The 24,905-nt window shown below is 41.8% G+C and overlaps 1 protein-coding gene across 2 annotated transcripts in view; it reads right to left on the minus strand.

The window, feature by feature from the left end:
• LOC149454960 (cytosolic phospholipase A2 delta-like) overlaps positions 1-20,110 on the minus strand; it is a 99,675-nt gene extending 79,565 nt beyond the window's left edge. The window contains exons 1-3 of one of the 2 annotated variants that reach the window (XM_089686905.1): positions 19,696-20,110; positions 17,038-17,166; positions 4,291-4,360 (exon numbers count right to left, since the gene is read on the minus strand). In XM_089686905.1, the coding sequence (XP_089543031.1) occupies positions 4,291-4,360; positions 17,038-17,070 (103 nt within the window). In that variant the 5' untranslated portion in view covers positions 17,071-17,166; positions 19,696-20,110. The remainder of the gene's footprint in view (positions 1-4,290; positions 4,361-17,037; positions 17,167-19,695) is intronic. The other variant, XM_089686906.1, reaches the window with a different exon arrangement.
• Positions 20,111-24,905: the final 4,795 nt, after the last annotated feature.

The following is a 24,905-nucleotide window of genomic DNA, read 5'->3' on the forward strand; positions in this document are numbered from 1 at the left end:
TGTAATTCACAAAGATAAAGCAGGAAGGGGTCTTACCAAGGGCAACAAATTCATTTCCTCACTTGCATCAGAGGATTGCCTAGACTGGCTTTCCTAACCAAGAGGTACCCGGGACAAGGTTAACCAATAGCAGAGGGTGTTCAGTAATTATTGACAAGGGGCAAACAGCTTATAAAGTTAGTCAAACTAAAATCGATATATCATTTTTTTTCATCGACACTTGAGAGTTAATCAACTAATAATTTCTTATATCTCTAGGGGACTCCATTGGTGAGATTTCTGCATGTGAGTTTCTGGGTCTGAACACATACTGCGGCTATTAAGAGAGGTTCAGTCTCTGTTGGTTAGAATTTTTTTTATTTAATTCTCTTAATATTTACTTTGTGAAAAGGATGCTGGAACATAAAAGTGGGTGATAACAACCAAAACCCCCCATTGGACAGGAATAGAGTCAGGAACTATGACTGTAGGAATATCCAAGATTTAAAATGGTTGTAAACAGCTACATACACGCACCCAGTGAAGTGACTGGCCTCAGGTGATACACAGAGATGGAACAAATCATCCTACATAAGTTGTGCCTGTTTATCTACAACTGCGTGTCCCCTATTTTCATTTAAAGTGCAGAACTTACACAGGTTCTCACAGCTCTGAAAAGCAGGGGGTGGGGAGCTGAAGTTAAACCCATTGAAGAGAGCTCTGAGAGTTGATTGGAGGGAAGGGACACACCCTCCTTCACACAGCACACAGGAACAAAGCTGAGGCTGTCAATCTGCTGGAGGTCCCTCCCCTGTCACCATTTCTCTCTTGGTGTCAGGAAAGTTTGTCAGAAGCAACTCATGCAGATAGCAGAGGAAAAAAGCAACAGATAGAAATGACACTTAGTGCTCTGGGTTGAGACAAGTACACACTATAGAGGGTTATGCTTTGTTCATATTGCATGTCAGAGGTTTACAAACACTTTAAGACAAACAAAAGACCGAGTCAACTCACCAGGTTCTGCATATAACTGTATCTCCCTCCTAGTTTGCCAACTAATTACCTGATTGATAGAGAGGAGGGTTGAGTAGCAGCCTGGGTGTAGTAGCCAGAAGGTCAAATTGTGGTCAAGAGCTGAGAGACTATGCAGGCTAGCCCCTTTGGAATTTCCCTCTGCTCTAGGGCTTTAGAGGAAGGCCTAGAGACAGTGGGTGGATCTGAGTAGGGGCTAGCTTTACTTTTGAGGGATCCTAGCCAAACCCCAACTGAAGCATTGGCCAGGGACTGGGACACCCTTTAAAGTGTTGGAGCCTGCTCGGCTGCAGGAGAGTTCAGGTGGAAGACAGTGAGGAAGATGTGAGGCTGAAGGCAAGAGGCAGAGAGGAGGTCTAGTGGGATGGGCCTACCTGTAGGCCTGGAGTTGGAAGGGAAGAAAGCTCTAAACTTCATTGGCCCCCAGAGCAAGGACCACCAGTACGGCAGGGACAGAGCAGCCCAGCTATAAGGCCTGGTAGCAGCCACCAACTCATCAGCGGTACAGGAGAGGATCTGAGTGAGTACCCCTGCACCACTGGGTGGATATGGGAAGGAGCACTCTGGTAGGAAACCAGATGCGCTGCCTATTTGGGACTGTCAACTTTTAAAGCAACAGACACCAGATCTCCTGTTCAAGGATACCTCCAGATTGCTGGGTGAAGAAGAGGAGTTCATCTAGGGCAGTGATGGCGAACCCGTGGCACGCGTGCCACAGCCGGCACGCCGAGCCTTATCTGTGGGCACGCCAGGAGAATACCGTATTTTTCGCTCCATAAGACGCACTTTTTTTCCCCCAAAAAAGGGGGGAAAATGTCAGTGCGTCTTATGGAGCGAATATAGAGCGGCCGGTCCGGTATTTCCACCGCCGCCGTGTCAGAATACCGGGCCGGCCGCTCAGCTCTGCAGTGGGACCGTACCTGTCCCTCTATCCAGCGGCGCGCTGTCTTCCCGGCTTCTGTAGTGTGCGTGACAGCCGGGTCCCAAGTGCGCATGCGCAAGAAGCAGTGCTCTTTGTGAATGGTAAGGCGGTACCTGGGACACATGACAGATCCCAGAAGCCGCCGGACCAATCACAAAGCGCAGCGCTTCTCGCGCATGCGCACTGGGCATCCGGCTGTCCGACGAGCGCCCACACTACAGAAGCCGGGAAGACAGCGCGCGGCTGGATAAAGGAACAGGTAAGATAAAAAAAAAACTCTGCGGAAGTAAGAGCGGGTACCTGTCAAATTCAGGTACCCGCTCCCCCTCCCTCCCCAAAGGTCAGCAGTCATCTGTACTGTCCGCAGTCTCTGGTCATCCCTGTGCTTTCCGCAGTCTCTGGTCATCTCCTGTACTGTCCGCAGTCTCTGGTCATCCCTGTACTGTCCGCAGTCTCTGGTCATCCCTGTACTGTGTCCGCAGTCTCTGGTCATCCCCTGTACTGTCCGCAGTCTCTGGCCATCTCCTGTACTGTGTCTGCAGTCTCTGGTCATCTCCTGTACTGTGTCCGCAGTTTCTGGTCATCCCTGTACTGTGTCCGCAGTCTCTGGTCATCCCTGTACTGTGTCTGCAGTCTCTGGTCATCCCTGTACTGTGTCTGCAGTCTCTGGTCATCCCCTGTACTATGTCTGCAGTCTCTGGTCATCCCCTGTACTATGTCTGCAGTCTCTGGTCATCCCCTGTACTATGTCTGCAGTCTCTGGTCATCCCTGTACTGTGTCTGCAGTCTCTGGTCATCCCTGTACCGTGTCCGCAGTCTCTGGTCATCTCCTGTACCGTGTCCGCAGTCTCTGGTCATCCCTGTACTGTGTCCGCAGTCTCTGGTCATCCCTGTACTGTGTCCGCAGTCTCTGGTCATCCCTGTACTGTGTCTGCAGTCTCTGGTCATCCCTGTACTGTGTCCGCAGTCTCTGGTCATCCCTGTACTGTGTCCGCAGTCTCTGGTCATCCCCTGTACTGTCCGCAGTCTCTGGTCATCCCTGTACTGTCCGCAGTCTCTGGTCATCCCTGTACTGTCCGCAGTCTCTGGTCATCCCTGTACTGTTAATTAGTTTGCACTACTGTACGAGTTGTTTTTTCTAAACCAAAAGCTCGATATTCAGGTTTCATTGCAGTGTTGGCACTTTGAAAGAAATAAGTTGGTTTTGGGTTGCAGTTTGGGCACTCGGGCTCAAAAAGGTTCGCCATCACTGATCTAGGGTCTGGGGTGGTACATTAAGGAGATGCTGGCTAGCTCTCCAACAAAGATTGCATTGCAGTGAAGGCTTGTAAATAGTTCCAGGAAGTTGTCCTCAATTCATCAGTTTACTTGGGCACCCTGTACACCACTAACTCTATCCCAGTTCAAATCTCCTAAATAAAAACAACAAAATTAAAGCTCAAGTACTGATTTTTGACTCTGAATGCAAGCCTATATGGAAAATGCGTGTTGTGTGGCTATGCAGGACTATAGGAGGACCCAAAACCTCAGCAACTCCTAAGGGGGTAGTGCTACGTAACTAAATCATGATTTTAAGCTGGAATGCCCCTTTAATGCAGTTGAGTTTAATGACATTAAACTGCTTGAATTTGCCTGCACATGAGCTGTATAGAAACCCTAGTGCAGGCATGTCAAACTAGCTAAATACTCTTGGAAATGTTTTATGGCCACCTTGTCTGGGATTAAATATAAGAACTTTTTTTTTTTACTATAATTTTAATTTCTTAAGTGCCATAACTTTTTCTGGAACTGAGTAGGTGTGACCCTCAGCAGACATAATGCAGCCCCTTTGGAGATTTAGTCCTTTCATTCCAGCCCAATGGTTTCATCCAAGTTTGCCATGCCTATCCTAATGTGTCTCACATAAAAATATATATATTTGAAAAAATGGAAACATTTAAAAACATCTGAAAAAGGAATTTCTAATAAATAAAGCATATCCAGAATACAAATCTAATAGTTTACAGATATAACTTTGTTTCAGAGTGACAAAAGCTAAGTCTATTTAACAGGCCAATAAACCTGAATTACAACTTGGTTCATAGAAAACACTATGGCCCCACCTGCAATGACTGACAACAATAAACAAAAGGTTGTATTTATACGAACAGTAAATTAACTTATAAAGCTGTAGGAAGATCCAAAGTGATAATATAACTTTAGAAAACACTACATCTATTTCTGTGTTTTTTTTCTTCAAATCGCTCTTTATGTGTCCCCTATACCTTTGACAGTCATAGACTCATAGAAGAATTCAAAGAAATTAGGGAAACCACTTCTCAGTATATTGTTTTAAAACTAGAATACTGTATACTTACTCCAGTCTGCCCATGGGATGTTTGATGCTTTTATGATTTTAACAGTTAGTTGGCTGAGCGCACTCTCCTCCTGTGAAAAGACAGCAAGTTTTATATATGGCCCAAAAATCGCACCACTAAGCATACTGAATTTTTGTCAATTTTTGTGGAACATACACAGGCATATCTCGGTTTACGCATTTAAAAATTCATAAACTGAAACGCCGTTTCCCATAGGAATGCATTGAAAACAAATGAATCCGTTCCGGATGTCAGAAAAAAGTAAATGCTACTAAAATACCACGAGTTATTTTATCAAGTCATGCAGTATTTTAGTAATGACAACCATGTGTTAATGTTTCCACTGACAACTGAATGTAAAAGAATCGCCAGCAATTAAATAAATAAACAGCATGGGATCCCCTCCCATCCTTCGGGTCTGGTATGGATTTTGAGGGGAACTCCCACGTCAAAATGAAAAAAAAAAAATGGCGTGGGGGTCCCCCCAAAATCCATAGCAGACCCTTATCTGAGCATGCAGCCCAGCAGGTCAGGAGGGGGGGGGGGGGAAACGAACGAGTGCCCCCTCCTGAACCATACCAGGCCACATGCCCTCAACATGGGGGGGGTGCTTTGGGGCAGGAGGGGCTTGGTATGGATGGGAGGGGGGACCCCACGCCGTTTTTTTTTTTATTTATTATGGTGCTGGTTTTTAAATGTAATTACAGCTTTTTTTTCTTCATTATAGCTCAGAGATTCAGCTGTCACTTTCCCCCCAGCTAAAAGAAAGACATTTCCTTTTAGTGTATTTCCTGAGTTAAAAGAAACAATGTTTCCTTTTAGTTTCCTAACTCCAGGGAAAGTGACAGTTAATTCTGTGAGTTATAGTGAAGAAAAAAAAAAGCCGGCAATGGCATTTAAAAATTTGCACTGACATATACTCCGTATTGAGAAAAAAATGTGTAAAAAATTCATAAACCGAGGCATTATTTTCAATAGATGTTCATTCGTAAACCAAAAATACGTTAACCGAGGCGTTTGTAAACCGAGGTACAGCTGTATTCTGTATGAACCAGGGTATTACTCTACCGAGGAATGTAGGGCCTGCAACTCAATAGTTATTAGGGACCAAACACAATTATAACACACACATTACCATGAGTTACTTATTGTATACATCATCAACTTCAGGCAAACAACTAAATACATATTTGGGATGGCCTTATCCACTAAAATAAGTGTCACTGTTACAATCCACACTACCAGATAGCGTCGCTAAACTGTGACTTCACTCTTTCAGTAGATCAACATGACTTTGTCAGGAGCCCACACCTGTCTGCTAATTGGTCAAGGAGGAGCAGAAGAACACGGATAAGGTCATCTCCCCTTCTATAAGGATGTTCAAGAAAGAAGATTGACAGAAGTTTACTGATTGGCTCAGACTGCTAGCTCTTCCTTTTCCATTGTGAGCCCTGAAGTACAGGGGATTACAGGAGGCAGACAATAAAAAAAGATTTGGGCACTTATTGCATTTATGAAACATACATTTTATGGTGATTTAAGGAAAACAGAACTGTATTAAATGGCACATGTGTAATACTTGCCTGGAGTTAAAAGAAGTATCCACTCATCTAGGTGGATGCAGCATCGATCTGATGCTGCATATGTCCCCCGCTGCCTCGGCACTGAATCTGTCCCCCGCTGGCTCTGCACTGAGAACTGAGTGATCAAACACTGCTGATTGCTCAGTTCTCAGCATTCTGTGAGCAGACAGCCAGGGACTGTCAGTCTCCGGCTCTCTGCTCTGCCCCTCCAGTGGGCTGTTTTTTTCTTTCTTTATACACACTAGAGGTTAACTACATACATATAGATATAACACTGAAACTTTGCATAACAGACGCAACATAAAGAGAGGTATATTTACTATGAAAAATATATGCAGCAGGCATGTATTAATAATAATAATCATTTTATGCATGAAGCAACCACAACATTGTAATTTTATGATGTGTGATTCACACGGAAGATGATCTTTGTGGGTTATCTAACCAGTCTTGCAAGAAGTATGTTGGCTTTCTAGTGCAATGGAACAATACTTTCCTGGGCTAAGCCACTCCACCTTACAGCAGTAGGCGAACTCCTTAATCATCAAATAAGAACATCCTACAAATTAACTGGAAGTTATGCAAAAGCAAATTTGTCCAACAGAGTTCTATATTGTGATGTTGAAATGTAATTTCCAGCTGAAATACCTATTATAACTCTTCAATATAATTCTATAATAAGAAAATAACATAATTACAGATTCCAATTACAGAGACATGGTTTAAGGATTTAAATCACTGGGAAATAATTATACCAGGGTGCACACTACTGTATATAGGACAGACAGAGTAGGAAAGAGGGAAAGTGGAGTTGCCTTTTATGTTGAAAATATCATAAAGCCAAAATTAATAAAAAATAAATACTTGAAACCCCTTGTTCTTTCAGAAAATCAGAGAGGGATCTTCCCTTAGAATTAGTATAATATACAGGCCCCCAGGACACTCTGAGGGAGTATTATAACCTTTTAAATGACAGGATAACTCAAATGACAATGAAGGCAGCGGTTTTAATGATGAGTGACTTCGCCATGCCGAACATTAACTGGCATTTTTAAACTGCACTTACAAGCAGGAGTAGAGATATGTTAGAGGCATTAAAAAAGGTTTCCCTAACCAGTAATGGAGATTGATTGTCTGATGCTGTGGTAAAGGAAAATTTGGGTTCCAGTGATCATCAGTGTCTTTGCTCTGATGTCAGAACATAAATTGAAAAAATTCCATGCAGAAACAAAAGTTTAAAAGGTTGAACTAAAACAGTAGGAGTCAGTAATTGGTTGGTACTAATATTCCTTTTGCTGTCACTAACATAACTATTACATCAATATCAGTTCTGAGATGTAAGCACACTTCTGGGCACTATTGCAGGCTGCCAGCTTTCTTATACAAGTGATTATAGCCACCTGATCGTTTTTACATCTGAAGGTCTGTGCCCACCATGTGTCCCACGTTCACTTGTCCCTCCTAGATGCTCAGGACCTTCAAGGAGGGTGTCAGCATGGAGAGTGGTGGAGATCAGCATACATCTGTTAGCTGATCTCCACTGGGAAGTATAAACTGCATCACAGGTCTGGGCACTTTTGGGTTCACAACTGCCAAGGCACAGAATGCACAGGTTTTCTTTAAAGTGAACCTGTGATTGCACTATGCTAACACATAGGGGTCCTAACAGTCCCCTTGTAATAAAAATAAAGTTAAATTAAAAAATAAAACAGAGTTTAATAAAGTAAATAAAAACACCCCAAAAAAGATTTTAAAAGCTCCCCCCCCGCTCCTTTATACATGCACATAGTAGTACCTGTGGTAAGGAACAGACGTCTGACCCTGAACACAGACAGTCTGCATCCAGGGCCAACCATCTGTCCATAGCCACAGGTAACCGCTGGTTGTGGAGATGCATATGGAAGCATGCTTACAGCTGTGGACAGCCCAGACTCCTATCAGCCTTCCATTGAGTTGGACAGGCTGAGCTACTGATGCTGATCGGAACAGCGGGGATCCCAGCTGCAGGTGTGCGCAGTATATTTGGCGCACCATGACTGATTTAGGGCATGTGAATGAGGGCTAAAGATTATTCAAATTATAAGTTAGTTGTATGCTTTCCGCAGGTTCAAATTCACATTAGGCTTGCCAACTTAGATAAATCAGAGTATAGTGTACCCCTTGCCAATTTTTTAAATATATTTTATTTTCACGCATTACAGACAATGTAAATAAACAGTATTAGAATTCATACATCCAAATTAACATCTTCATAAACCTGATGATGAATCACACTGTCTTGTAAACTGGAGTTTTATTTTAACAGTAGATGGACCCAGTCAGTGTCCATAGTCAGGCTGCTTCAACATTTGTGTAAATATCTGAAGCATAACATAGCAAATGACAAACCATTCTTTTTTTCTCTCCATTTTTCTTTAATTTTGGATAGAGTGGAAAGAGTTAAAACCAGTCATGTTGTGGTGCTTTACTTAGAACAGAAATTAAGTAGAGCAGTAGAGCTCCTAAAATGGGGACAATTGTTTGAGTGACAACTGTTTAAAAGGACTTTGTTACAGGAAATCATGGGACTGCAAAAGCTGGACTCTGACCTGTCTGATGCCTACCTGTAATGAGCAGGGGAGTCCCTAGGGTTGGTGTCACCCGGTGCGATAACACTTGGTGACACCCCCTCCGACGATCCCCGCAGAATGGATCGGATCTGCGGATTGAGCATAATGGATCGGACTCCAATCCAATATGCTCCCCAATCCGCATCGGCATGCAACCTATACGGGGTGACACACTCCACGAAAAGATACGTTGTAAAGAAAGCCGACGATCGGATCCATCCTGCGGGGATCATCGGCCTGCTTTACAACTTACTTTTTCGTGGAGCGGGTCTGGTGTCATCCTGTGATGAGACCAAAATAGAGTTTTATGGTCACAAACATAAGTGCTATGTTTGGAGAGGGGTCAACAAAGCTATAGCGACAAGAATACCATACCCACTGTGAAGAATGGTGGTGGCTCACTGATCTTTTAGAGAATATGTGAGCGCTAAAGGCATGGGGAATCTTGTGAAAATTTATGGCATAATGAATGAAGGATGTTGTCAGAGAATACTGGCAGGCAATTGCATTCTCCTGCATAAAAACTGCACGAGATGCTCTTGGACTTTCCAGCATGACAATTACCCTAAGCACAAGGGCGAGTTGACCTTCCGATAGTTACAGCAGAAAAAGGTGAGGGTTCTAGAGTGGCCATCACAGTCTCCTGATCTTAAAGTGGAACTGCACTGCATCTGAGAACCACAAACTAAAAATGCTATTTAATTCATTTTTATTTTTAAAGCAAACTCACCCATCCATCCATGTCTCCATGCTTTATTTTGATGATAAATCATTTTGAAAACACCCCCTAGCATTTCTGTCAGTGGCCATCTTGAGTAAGGGCAGATGATTTATATAGCGTTTACTTCCCGCAATCCATCTTCCCTTTGCTCAGCAATTGCTGAGAACTCTCTTTCCCCTTCTGAAGACTGCTAGAATGTATGACATAATTTGCCTAGGCAGGGAAACCAGGAAGTAAATGAAGAAATGTAAAAAAAGTTTAAAACAAGTAAATATTATCTGTTTACTAATTGCTGCCAGCGTAAGGATTAAAAATAGTCCATGTTTCACTTTAATATCATTGAGGCATCTGGGGAGATCTCAAATGTACGTTCATGCAAGATGACCAAAGACTTTGCATGACCTGGAGGCATTTTGCCTAGACGAATTGGCAGCTATACCACCTGAAATAATTTGGGGCCTCATAGACAACTATTACAGATTAAAGTCTGCATTGATTCTAAAGGGAGCAGTATTAGAAACTAAGGGTATGCAGACTTTTGAACAGGGGTCATTTCATTTGTTTACTTGTTTCCATGTTTTGTTTTATGATTGTGCCATTCTGTTATGACCTACAGCTGAATATGAATCCAATAAGAAACCTCCCCCCATGGGTCTGCCCACAACCCCGAAGCATCGGAGAGAACAGGTGAGTGCCAGCTTTTGGAAGAGGTAAGTAGGGTACATATAAAGTGCTTTTTCCTGGTATCCTAGGCAAAAAGGAGTACTCAACACTTGCAGTGTGGGAGGAAGTCCCACTTCAAGGGTAATTTTTTTTCTTTTCCCAAAAGTTAAGGTTTAACTGCTACCGCCCGCCCACTGAACATAGATGGCGGGCAGCAAGCTTTGCCGATGCAGGCTAATGTACCTGTACCTGCTCGAGAATATCTATAATAAATAATGCAGCCCCTGTCACCTGTCCCAGTGAGCACAAAAACACCCCTATACACCATACCAATGTCCTGATCACTGCAATACCAGTGTCCTGATCACTGCCATACCCCAAACCAACGCCCCGATCATCACCATACCACATACCAACACCCTGATCACTGCCATACACCATACCAGCGACCTGATCACCACCATACCCCATAACAGTGCCCTGATCACCCCCATACCACATACCAGCATCCTGATCACCGCCATATCCCATACCAGCGACCTGATCACCACCATACCCCATAACAGTGCCCTGATCATCGCCATACCTCATACCAGCATCCTGATCACCGCCATATTATCCCATACCAGTGCCCTGATCACTGCCATACCCCATACCAGAGCCCTGATCACCACCACACCCCATACCAGAGCCATGATCACCCCCACACCCCATACCACCACCCTAATCACCACCATACACCATACCAGCAACCTTATCACCACCATACCAGCGTCCTGATCACCGCCATACCCCATACCAGCATCCTGATCACCGCCATACCCCATACCAGCATCCTGATCACCGCCATACCCCATAGCAGCATCCTGATCACCGCCATACCCCATACCAGCATCCTGATCACCGCCATACCCCATAGCAGCATCCTGATCACCGCCATACCCCATACCAGTGCCCTGATCACTGCCATACCCCATACCAGAGCCCTGATCACCACCACACCCCATACCAGAGCCATGATCACCCCCACACCCCATACCACCACCCTAATCACCACCATACACCATACCAGCAACCTTATCACCACCATACCAGCGTCCTGATCACCGCCATACCCCATACCAGCATCCTGATCACCGCCATACCCCATACCAGCATCCTGATCACCGCCATACCCCATAGCAGCATCCTGATCACCGCCATACCCCATACCAGTGCCCTGATCACTGCCATACCCCATACCACCACCCTAATCACCACCATACACCATACCAGCAACCTTATCACCACCATACCAGCGCCCTGATCACCGCCATACCCCATACCAGCATCCTGATCACCGCCATACCCCATACCAGCATCCTAATCACCGCCATACCCCATACCAGCATCCTGATCACCGCCATACCCCATACCAGCATCCTGATCACCGCCATACCCCATACCAGCGCTCTGATCACTTCCATACCCCATACCAGAGCCCTGATCACCCCCATACCAGCGTACTGATCACCGCCAGATTCCATACCAACATCCTGATCACCACGGTAATTCATACCAGCATCCTGATCACAACCAGACCCCATACCAGCATCCTGATTACCCCATATGTCACATCAGCATCCTGATCAACGGCATACCCCATACCAGTGTCCTGATCACCGCCATACCAGCGTTCTGATCACCGCCATACCCTATAGCAGCATCCTGATCACCGCCATACCCCATACCAGTGCCCTGATCACTGCCATACCCCATACCACCACCCTAATCACCACCATACACCATACCAGCAACCTTATCACCACCATACCAGCGCCCTGATCACCGCCATACCCCATACCAGCATCCTGATCACCGCCATACCCCATACCAGCATCCTAATCACCGCCATACCCCATACCAGCATCCTGATCACCGCCATACCCCATACCAGCATCCTGATCACCGCCATACCCCATACCAGCGCTCTGATCACTTCCATACCCCATACCAGAGCCCTGATCACCCCCATACCAGCGTACTGATCACCGCCAGATTCCATACCAACATCCTGATCACCACGGTAATTCATACCAGCATCCTGATCACAACCAGACCCCATACCAGCATCCTGATTACCCCATATGTCACATCAGCATCCTGATCAACGGCATACCCCATACCAGTGTCCTGATCACCGCCATACCAGCGTTCTGATCACCGCCATACCCTATACCAGCATTCTGGTCCCTGCCATACCCCATACCAGCATCCTGATTACCCCCATACCAGTATCCTTACTCCCATCACACCAGCATCCTGATAACCACCATATCTCATGCTAACTTCCTGATCACAGCTATGCCACATACCAGCATCCTGATCGCTGCCATATGTCATACCAGTGTCCGGCAATCTAGAGTCTCAATTGATCAATTTTCAAATCTATATCCAATAGTTTGTAGACTCTGTATCTTTCACACAGACTAAATAATATACACTGTTTTGTTTTTTTACCTAAAAAATATAGCATAATATATTTTGGCCTACATTGAAGAAATCTTATTGATTTGCAAAAGTCTAACAAAAAGTAAGGAAAAAATGATTTTTTTTTTTCAAAAATTTTAGGTATTTTTTCATTTATATAGCAAAAAATAAAAAACCCAGTGGTGATCAAATACCACCAAAAGAAAGCTCTATCTGTCTAAAAAAAAAAAAAAAAAAAAAAGGATACAAATGTAAATGTCAAAGTGTGATAGTGCTTGAAGTGGTTAAGTAAGACACAGCCAAGCAACAATCATTTTCAAAAGGAACCCAGCAATGGCAGCCCCCATACTTCTTAACAGTCACTTTCAGAGGGGACTTAACTTCCTGCAACAGGAAGTGAGGGAAATCTTAGGTTTTAGTCCAAGTCTCACTGCAGTATAGTGAAGTAGTTTTTCAAATAAAGTTGATTTTTTTTTTTAAATGACATTCACCTGGAACATATATTTTTTGAGTTATTTGGAATTATGTACACTATTATCATGTTTATATAGACCATATTAATTTTATAGTAGTATTAGGATTAGTAACTTTATTTGAAAAAGCGCTTCACTATATTCATTTATTGAGTTCCAGTTTTGTATTGGTGGCTTTACAGAGGTGTTAGCAGCTTTTTAATAGAGAGATCTAAAGAGGTCAGAGCAGCGCGGGGGTCTTTCGCATATTTTTAAAGTCCCACTAGAACTTTTAGCCCATCAGAAAAAGCCAGGGTAAACTTCCCTCTACCAGACTCTGTGTTAACAGGACTGGCAAGCAAAAAGTAGCTGTATGGTGCCCAGCAGCTGTCACTGACTGCGGATACTCTTCTCATCAAAGTCTGAATAGTGAAGTGTCCCCTCTCAGGACCACTATCTCAACATATCTTATAAGGGCTAGCAAAGTGGGGGCAAATGCCCTTCTGTCCTTCAGCCCAATCCTTCCTAGATCGCAAAAGAGAAAAGTACCTGAAATCCTTTGTGCTATATATTAACAAATTAGTTGTAGCTACAGTTAGTAAATGGTGTGCACCTGTAGAAGAATCAAAAAGTTCCCCAGAACTATCATACAAGTATGTGGAAACTCACTCTCCTCTGAGTCTGCTGACTATACAAATTCCTTTACTGAATGATTCCCACACGTGGAATATCATGTCTTTTTATGCAGCATGATATGAAGTGTCATAAACAAAGGACAAGCATGTTAATTAAAGATGATTAATATTCGTTGAGAAGTCAGCGGAATAATATTGAACATGTTTATCTCTAACAGCAATCACTCAGAACCTATGAATTCTTGTACTGTACCGCGCTCCAATATTATCAACCTTTGTGATTGACCTTTTTTGATTGTGTGAATTTCTTAATATACCACCTATAATCCAATCATTACTTACTTCTATGGTGCTTAAATATACAATTAACATAAATTCATTTATAAATGTGAATTAAAAAATTATATGTGATTATAACAAATATTAATAAAAAATTTATGAAAAATTGGAATGTCAATTCTATGTGAATAAAATTAATAAAATATTAATAAAACATTAATAAAAAATGGGAATGTCAATTATTTTCTTTGAATTTGAGATGGTGTTGTTATTCAATTTAGTTAATGTGATGAGTCTGTGTTCGCAGCTTGAACCTCTCCCTCCTGTCTCCTCTCCTCTCTCCTCAGCTCAGCCTTCTCAATTGTGCTTTCTTCACTGGCTGCTTTGTTTATTCCTCCATATACGGAACATGCAGAGAAGGGAAAAGAAACATAGTGTCTTATCCGGGATATAAGTGATTTATTGGGGTAAATCCACATCCCCCAGAGGAAGCTACGAGTCCCTGTAGCGTAACGCGTAGGGGAGGGGCGGTGACGTTATCACGCATCCACAGAGGAATGGCAAGTATATTTACTGAAAGCAAACACACCAGCCAGGCTGTCTGAAGCACGATCTGGATACATTGTATGCAAAGCGCTATTTACATTTACACAATGTGAGTGGGAGATCAAAGAGCAATAAATCACTTATATCCTGGATAAGACACTATGTTTCTTTTCCCTTCTCTGCATGTTCCGTATATGGAGGAATAAACAAAGCAGCCAGTGAAGAAAGCACAATTGAGAAGGCTGAGCTGAGGAGAGAGGAGAGGAGACAGGAGGGAGAGGTTCAAGCTGCGAACACAGACTCATCACATTAACTAAATTGAATAACAACACCATCTCAAATTCAAAGAAAATAATTGACATTCCCATTTTTTATTAATGTTTTATTAATTTTTTATTAATTTTATTCACATAGAATTGACATTCCAATTTTTTATTAATTTTTTATTAATATTTGTTATAATCACATATAATTTTTTAATTCACATTTATAAATGAATTTATGTTAATTGTATATTTAAGCACCATAGAAGTAAGTAATGATTGGATTATAGGTGGTATATTAAGAAATTCACACAATCAAAAAAGGTCAATCACAAAGGTTGATAATATTGGAGCGCGGTACAGTACAAGAATTCATAGTTTATATTTATACACCTAGAGAGGGTGTAATTAGTGCCTAGCGATCTAATATTTAATAAATATTCACTTAAGCACACAATTAACACTAATAATAGAGTAAGTTAACTCCTGGTGGCTCACAAAAAACTATTCTATTAAAATCACTCAGAACCTACTAAGGTTATAGAGGACTGGTGTAAAACATACTTTTTGAACTAATGTATCCATGTGACTTTATCAGTTCAACCATGCATTCTAATAACCTTTTTTCAGCACATATGTAGTGACTTGCCAACCAAAAATATCAAATTCAAAACCATTATAAAGCAGATCAGGAGCACCACTAATGAATTTTTAAAGCACTAATTTTTTTCCCTAACTGCGACTAAGAGCATTTTCTTAGATGCGCTTAATTTGATTTTTTTTACCTCTGCAATGACAAGAAAAGCCATGAACACAAATATATTAAATAGTCTATATCAAAACCAAACCACTGGTGTCATTGCGTTGCGTCACGATCAACACGTGGGGGTATCCTGAAGACGTCACGTGTTGATCGTGACGCAAAGCATCGGTACGCAGTGTCAGGACTTCCGGTGCACGGTGACGTCATTTCCGGCGTGGGGGCCATCTTGGAACACCCGGAACCATGTATATACACCCAAAGTATGGGTAAAAGGCTGGATTGTGCTGCAATACATGTGAGTGTGTTTTTTTCTCGGTGTTTGGTAATAAATAAGGATTTACGCTATGGAGGATCTCTATTTGTTTTTAATATGATCTACTGTGAATGAGCGATCATCTGGGATTGGGGATTGGAGAATTCAGGAGGTGCACTGGTCTATGTGAATATCCAGGAGGGTCCATCTGGTGGAGACAAGGCCATTTATATAAAAAAGTGTGTTTGCCCTTGTGGTCACTGTGAGGAGGTGAGGGGGCATTTTGGCTAGTGTGGATTCATGATCTATTTGGCACTGGAATCACCTCACATTGTGCTGAATTTTACACGTGAGCCTTTCTGTGGAGCACTTAGTATGATTTGTGCAGTGTGTGGACTTTTTTGGACTTTTATTTATCTTTTACACTGAATGCACATTTGCACCATTATAGTATCCACATTTCTTTTGATCCCCCAGGTAGGGGAGTCATTTTTTATATATTTATTGTTGTGTGTGCACTATTCACATGTGTATATTTAGTTATATGATCTTTATGAAAACACGTTTATTATAGTGTTCACATTTAATGTTGATCCCCCAGGTGGGGGAGTCATCATATACATCATATATTTATTTGTACAATTTTTGTGTGGTATGTTTAGAGTGGTATTTAATTAATTAATTTTTTTTATATTTGCTAGTATTTATTTAGCGCTACACCAATTTATTTATCTATTTATTACACTTTGTGGTTGAAGGGAGGTGTTTAGCAGCTTCGGTTAGGGATTCATTTAAGCGCAGGAGATTGTTTTATAACATTAATTTGTATTTTTTATACATATTTACTTTATTTAGTTTGTTCAGGGCTACATAAACATTTATTTAAAAATCCTGTGTACATACTTAAATAGCTCAAGTTGAATTTTTTTTAAAGCAAATAAGAAAAAGCAGAGACTCACCCCCCTTTGCCCCTCTATCCCAATATCTCCACCAGGCTTTTCAATGAGAGACACTTCAAGGTCGGTTTATGATTTTTCTCACACAAGATCAGAGCAACAATAGTGATCTAAACAGAGACTACAGCAGTAGTTGTGTCCTTTGAGTCTTAGGGGGTCTATTTATAAAGGTTTTCACACAAAATTGAAATTGATGATTCCTATTGCTCTGATCCTTTGCCATCCATTTAATGTTTATTTTAAATATTGCATATGTATAGTAAACCTAAACTTAAAAAAATTTGGGCCAAAATTATAGTTTGTGTGTGTGACGAGGTTGGTTTTTACGTTACCCTGTGCATTTTGGAAATCCAAGCTGGCCAGTCTGTTCATGAATTTTTAAAGACTTATTGTATCACACTCTATTTATCATTATATAGGATACTAAAACAGAATACTTCACTAAAATATATATATATATATTCACGCACACACTCACATACATTCCTGAATTGTAATGTTCCAGTGGTGAAAGGTCTCCTACCAAAAATGTAACTGAAAGTAAGAGAGACTTGCCTGGTAGGCGACAGCAGAATGTCTTCGATCCATCCTAGTCTGGTGAGAGTATGGTTTATCACATTGGAGTCAAATGTATTAAACAGCATTCATCCACATGTCACTTCCAGTAAAAGATGAAACTTCAGACTGTTGGGAAGAGTAATGAAGATGTAAATATATGTTCTTCACCACACCTCTTTCAAAATTATAGTCACTAGTACATGAGGACACCTCCTTAATTCTAATCTTCCATGGTCATCACTCAGCTAAGAAGGAGGAGGTGTGAATGTACATATACAGCTAATTGTCACAGAAGGCTGACATTTACAGTTTTTCTATTATGTGTTCAACTTTCAAAGTAAAGCAGGAAAACTTTCTGTCAGCTGCCCTCCTCAGTCCCTTAATAAAGCTGACAACAGCAATACAATCTAAATTTGAAAACCAATGAACCTAGTAACAGCAACTTGTCTTTTCTTGATTTTCTGCAGTGCCCATGGTCTGCTCCCCTATGGACTGGAAACCCCCCTTTTTAAAAAAAAAGAAGCCAACAGCTCCCAGCTTCTCTCTTATTCTGAACTGACCCACCAATGACAACTTTTCAGCTTACATAGTCTCTTTGTCGCCGACAGGGCCTCTTAAATAAAATTAAAAAAAAAAAAATATCTCCATGTAATCCTGCAGCCAGTTATGACTTTCTAAAAGTAGTTTAAAAAAAAAAATCGGCTTCCATTTAAGCATGGCCACAATGGAATACTGGGCCATTGTGTGAAATGTATGTGTCCCCAATAAAAAACATTATTCTGCTTATATAATTGGCTGGCTATGTTTCCCACCAGATTTTTCTCTTATGTAAGACTGATCATGTGGTTTCACTCAGCACTCGGGAAGTAAAATGTGAGTGGAATCTTTTACATCAAACAGAAGCGGCAGTAAATTTTGCCAAAGTCCTTGCTGAGTATAACACTGCACTGAAGTGGATGGTTTTCTCGATAAAAGGGTGGTTATGGTTTATTTATATTTCTCTATCTTGAAACGAAGTCAGAAGTCCACCATATGGTAGAAATGTATTTCTATTAACTGATTCAGCAAAATAAAAAAACATAATTTGCATATTTTATGTGTATTTGTAAAGTTCTCTTGCAAAAGTAATAAACCCTTTTTGCAACAGAAAACAGGATTTTTGTACTTACAATAAAACATGTTTCTTGAAGTTCATTAAGATGAAACCCTTCTTCAGACAGTACGTCCACAGCAGATGGCACAAAGGCTGCTACAGCTGCACGAATGTCAGAGAGATTCTTGAGGAGAAGCCAGAAATATGCTTACAGTTTCTTCATACAGAGTTAGTAACAATTTTTGCAAGTTGACCTATATTGGCAAAGATGAATAAAAAGAACACCAATCCTAAGGCGCCAAGAACTTCAATTACCATCCGGAGGAAAAAATCTTAATAATAAGGGTAGTTGCTGCTATGGGCACCAGATAGCGACTGGTGGAGAGCATACACCAAAAAAAAAAAAAAAAAAAAAAAACCAGAAAGCACAATAAGCTACCTTCAATAAAATGATAAATTATGCCTAAATTGATGTACATTTTGCTATTAAAATATACATCTATACAGTCATACTTTAGATTTTATTGTTATTGCAGGTAGAGTATTGAGCTTTTTGGTTTGTTTTTTGGTGTCCATAAATCTAGCATAGCTTTAGAGAATTCTTACTTCTAGCTCCGAACCAGGGGCGGACTGACCATTTGGAAACTCGGGCACTGCCCAAGGGCCCGGGGTCAGTAGGGGGCCCCATGAGATGCCCCTGGTTACTTTTTCATAGGCTATTTTGAGTTTGGGCAAAGACACAGGGGCCCCATGATCCCCTATTGCCCGGGGGCCCCATGAGTTATCAGTCCGCCCTTGCTCCGAACTATTAGGAAACACCAAATGAAAATCCTGGTTTACTCACAAATAAGCATGAGCAATTAATGGGCAGAGGTGACCAGGTCACTGTAGGCAGCAGCAAAGATTAACAGGGGTGAAACCACATGTCTCTTGCAGAAAGAAGACGCTACATCATGATAAAGGAAAAAAAGCACAAAGTAAGGAGCATGCATGCGACCCTCAAATTAATGATCCAGCATGGATTTCCTCAACATGTTAACCTTTTCTGTGGAGACCAAAATAATAAGGGTGTGCTAGCTCCCGCTGGTCAGCCCAAATGGCATACCCCACCCTTAACAAACCATAAATAAATAGGTGCTTGCTCAATAAAATAAGTATACTATAACAGAAGAATAGAATCACATATGTACAGTATATAAAGTGCTCTCCCAACACCACCTGTAATAATTATTTGATACAGGGTATAATGAAGTCCAAAAAAAATTGTAAATGAATGAAAGTCCCATAGGAGGGTGTCACATAAATCCAGTGAATTCTTCTCCACCGCTCTGTAATAGATGAATTTCCCACTCACCAGAAGGTGTTGACCTCTGCTTGGGTGGTCAAATAACACTGGGTAATCAAATGGTGTATGGATTCCCAACTGCAGACTCTCACACAAGCTCCCCTTCTAATAATGGCTCACAAGAAAGCTCAAATAAAAACAAATTTTCATAAAATTGCTCTAAGTGAAATAGTTATTAGGAACAAATGGTTCAAATGATGAATAAAAATACACTCACATATTAAAGGTGCCTGTATCCTGGCAGCCAATATAAGAACATCAATTTCACCGTGGAAAGCCGACGTGCACTCCAAGACTCGCTTTAGTGGGCTGGACGTGACGTCATGGAGGACCCAGAATTGACGGGATCAGGCTTCCACATATGTTTCACTTGGTGGCATCTTCAGGAACCCTTAGTGAGCTTACCAACAGTGGAAGACTTCATGCCATGTGTCAGTCATACAGCACCTAATAAAACTCCTCCTCTGTTAGCGGCTGTGGGCGCCAGGTCTGCTCCAGTGTGTGCTCTAATGTCCTGCAGCATCAATGCATGCCTCCTTTGGTTCTGGTGACACAGACCTTGGTCCTTAGTGCAGCTCATCAGATCTGCTCCCGGATGTGCAGCACGGAGATAAAACACATGGGATTGTCCTTGTGTAAGATGTTTATTTAACATTTCTTAAGTATACAGCTAGGAGCTTGCTGCTGGAGAGTACCGTTTTATAGATAGACTGTGTTCAGAAGTGAAACCACCATACTAAACAACTTTTTTTTAGATCGCCCACAACTGCAATAATCAAAGTCAGATTTCTGCATTCATACTTTCATAATCTGTGAACAAATAAAAAAGTAGTAACATTTGTCAAGTTGAAAGATACACAAACAAATTCATTAATACTTGTGAATCACAGGTTATACAGTAGGTACAACGCACATTTGTACTGTCCATGCTCCTTCTATATTATTCATACAACACAATTGGCAGCACTTTGCATGTGTTTCCCACATAACATACAATTGTAGCCAGATTCATTTGTAGTTTTACTGGGCTTTTGTTTGGCATTTCGTTCTTTTGCAATATGATTATGTGCTGTGCAACCTCCCTCTCATTCTGATTTGGCCCCATGCACACTGGGCATTTAGCTCTAATGCATGGGGCTCTGGTGTTTAAGTGCGAGCAGAATGCACAGGTGCACTATCAAGCAGGCGGGTGCCATTAGTTCTGATGGTACGCCGCCCACACTTGAAAACGCAACTGTACTGGGAACCAAGGTTCCCGTGCGGGCTGCATTTTCCAAAGAAGTGCAGGGACTTCTTTCCTGCGTGTCACGGGGCACGGGAGTCCATTCAAATGAATCAGCTCTCGTGCCCGCACAAAACACGGCCCGCATGGCCACATATATGTGAACCAGTGCTTAAGAGGTTGAAAACTGCTGTGGCTAGACAGGGCTAAACTGAGAACCTAGCAGTACTGTTAACCACTTCCAGTCTGGGCACTTTTACCCCCTTCCTGACCAGGGCAATTTTCAGCTTTCAGCGCTATCACACTTTGAATGACAATTGCGCGGTCATGCAACACTGTACCTATATGAATTTTTTACCATTTTTTTGAGACAGAAAACTATTTTGGTGGTATTTATTCACCGCTGGGATTTTTATTTTTTTTGCTATGTAAATGAAAATGTCCAAAAATTTTTTAAAAAAGTGTTTTTCTTATAACATTTTGCAAATAAATAATATTTCATCATAAATCTTGGCCAAAATGTATTCCATTATCTTTTTAGTAAAAAAAATAAATAAAAAATAAGCCAAATTAGTTTATAACCAAAAATTAACATTTTTTTTACATTTTTTTTTTTTTTTATATTTATCTTTTTTATTTTTTACATACTGTCACCCTAGCAGTACAGTGTCACCATGGTGACACTGTACTACATTTGGGGGTGATGAAGTTTTTTTTTTTTTTTTTTTTTACAGATTGCTTTTACACCCATATAGGATGTAAAAGCAATCGTTTCGTTTTCTCTCTGTCTGCATTCTTGCAGCCATTGAGAAATACTGAGTGAGCCTTGTACCATGTGACCTCTGTGATCATTCACAGATTTCACACGTAGTAAGCAATGATGTCACAAGTGACATCTTGCTTACTACTTTGCATGTGATCACTGATTGGCCAATCAGTGATCACATGATCGGAACCTCGTACAGAGGTCCCGTCTGTCGATCGGTGTTTCACTGTGTCCAGAGGACACAGCGGGCACAGGATTGTGGTGCTGCGCACTCCCAGGGAGCGCGCACAAGCAGGGTGCAGGAAGGCCGTTTTTAAACGGCCACCTGACCCTGCAGTGCCACCGTCCGGCCGTTTATATACAACGGTCGGTCAGGAAGTGGTTAAGGGTAATATGTGCCCAGGGACTGCATTTGTGCAAGTTCAGATTTAGGGGTTGAGTATAATGGCAGATATTGAGATTTGGATAGAAAGGCAGTAATATATAAATGATAAATGCTGGAAAAAAAAATTTGACTCAATTACCTGGAAGTTATCATCATTTAAGCCAGTTTGAATGTGAAATGCATGTTCTGCTAAAAATTAAAAAAAAAAAGTTTTGAAAATAGATATATTCTATAATATGATGTATAGTAATAGCTATTAGAAATTTGACATTTTGCAGCTATTTGTGCACTATGCCCTGTGAAACTAATGATCAGTGCTACAGTTCTCTAATGTGTTCCCATATATAACACCTCAAAGCAAACCTGGGCATGATGTCAAAGCAAGTAAGTAGTTGTTAGTTCATTAAAACCACAAGTTAAAACAATCAGTACAGGAAGAGATATAGGCAGCTGAAGTTATATCCGATTCCTACCTTCTCCTGGAAACTCTTGGCTTTGCCCCCACCTGCACCTTCGTAGTGGGTAATTGGAGTCATGGACAGGCTCACTGATCATAGGAGAGCTTGAGAGGGGCAGGTTTATACTCATCTTTACAGGAAAGCTTGAAATCTACTTACTCTATGGAAAACTTTTACTTTTTTGGACCCATCTCCCACAGACCCTAGAGAAAAACAAGGCTTCATTTTTGACCACTTGTTGGACTTAGAGTAACATAAAACTCTTGTTTAAAATACTTAAAAGTACAGTATGCGTTCTTAACTCAAAAAAGGACCTTCTATTGCTTTGCCAAATTCCTTTTTTTTTGCTGTGATCCGACTTCCTGTTAAAGGGTGGCTACGTTCATTCTTCTTGGTACCATTATGTAGGAACCTAGTCTCCATCTCTTGATGGACTAGGGATTATGGGATTAGGAGTGTGCATAGAGTAGTGCACAGGACCACAATTAACATGCAGAAAAAACATAGCAAGAAACGATTTTGTGAAATGCTCAGGGGAGTGGGAAAGATTGCTATCATGTGACCACTGTGATTGGCTGTCACAGTGGTCACATGGTCAGAAGCTAGTCTCACTGGCAGCAGATGTATATATGGACCAGGTCCGTTTTCAGCAGCTCGGTCTTTGTACTGGGAAAGTGCAGCGAGTACATACATTTCCTGCCCAGCGAAGCATGTGGGCGTTGAAGCCCAGATTTTTGCTGCCACACATATTGGTTCCTGGGGTGTAAAGGGGTTAACCTGGGAAGACTATACCCTGGGGGATCAAATCAGAGTAATAGGGGTGTGGGACTGGATCTCTAAATAATTTTGGAAAAACTGAAACAGGATTCTTCCCTTCATTATTGAACCTGAAATTAGGAAATTGAATTGATGTGACAGATGACATGCAAGTATTGTCAGTAACTGTACCTCCATTCCATGTTTTGTGATTCTAAACCAAGGATTTTATTATTTTTAACCGCCTCCCACCCGCCATATAGTAATATGACGGACGCAAGGTGGTTCTCTTGTTCTGGGAGGACATCATATGACGTCCTCCCATTCTAACTGCGCATGTGTCCTCCTATTCTAACCGCGCCTCCCGGCGATCGACGGTGCACTGTGTCCCTCGGACACAGCGGATCACCGATCCATGGAAAGAGCCAAAGATGTCGGCTCGGTCATGTGATCAGCTGTGTCCAATCACAGCTGATCACATGTAAACAGGGAAATGCCGGTTATCTGCATTTCTCTCCCCACGAGCTGTCACGCTGACAGCTCGTGAGGAGAGGAGAGCCGGTAATCGGCATTCCTCGGAAGGGACATGTACACAGATCATCAGGGCACTGATGATCAGTGTGCCCTGATTATCTGTGTAGCCCCAGCAGTGCCACCTGTCAGTGCCCATCAGTGCCACATATCGGTGCCCATCTGAGCTGCCTTTCAGTGTTACCCATCAGTGCCAGTCAGTGCCACCTATCAGTGCCGCCTATCAGTGCTGCCAATCAGTGCCGCCTATCAGTGCCAGTCAGTGCCGCCTATCAGTGCCAGTCAGTGCCGCCTATCAGTGCCAGTCAGTGCCGCCTATCAGTGCTGCCTAACAGTGCCAGTCAGTGCCGCCTATCAGTGCCGCCTTTCAGTGCCCATCAGTGATGCCTGTCAATGCCCATCAGTGCCACCTACCAGTGCCTCATCAGTGCCACCTATCAGTGTCCATCACTGCAGTCTCATTAGCACACATCAGTGAAGGAGAAAAATCACTTATTTACAAAATTGTATAACAAAAACTAAGAAAAAAACATTTTTTTTTTCAAAAAAGTTTCAGTAGTTTTTGGTTTAAGAAAAAATAAAAAACCCCAGAGGTGATTAAATACCACCAAAATAAAGCTCTGTCACAAAAAAATGATAAAAAATTTCATATGGGTACAGTGTTGCATGACCGCGCAATTGTCATTCAAAGTGTGACAGTGCTGAAAGCTGGAAATTGGCCTGAGCAGGAAGGGGGTATAAGTGCCCTGTAGGCTAGTGGTTAAATAACAAACATGTCCTACTTACCTGCTCTGTGCAATGGTTTTGCACAGAGCAGCCCCAATCCTCCTCTTCTTGGATCCCCTGCCGGCACGCTGGTCTCCTCCACCCCTGCGGATTGCCCTCACAGCAAGCCACTTGAAATGGGGGCACTCATGCAGGCTTGCTCCCAATCCATGCTCTGTGTATCAATGAACTGTGACTGACAACAGCAGGAGCCAATGACTCCTGCTGCTGCCTTTCTGTCCAGTAAAAAGAGAGAGAGCCGAGAAAGTCGCTGGATTGAAATCATGTTAGGTAAGTGTTAGGAGTGGAGAGTTGCACACTGAAAATTTTTTGCAAAATGCATTAACATAAACAACCTTTTACCTTTAGAACCACTTTACTGAGCAAAAATAACAGCAAAAATCTCACTAATTGTGGCTTATATATATCCGATTTGTCACTCTTAAATAAGATAAAATCCTTATCCTTATAGCTGTCTATACACTAGTAGAATTTTATTTAAAAAATTTTGTTTTAAAAATGTTTTTTCAATTTCTTAATAGTT

The sequence above is a fragment of the Staurois parvus genome, unplaced genomic scaffold (assembly GCF_062004578.1).
Source record: "Staurois parvus isolate SC_StPar_1 unplaced genomic scaffold, SC_StPar_1.0 ptg000414l, whole genome shotgun sequence".
NCBI classification, from domain to species: Eukaryota; Metazoa; Chordata; class Amphibia; order Anura; family Ranidae; genus Staurois; species Staurois parvus.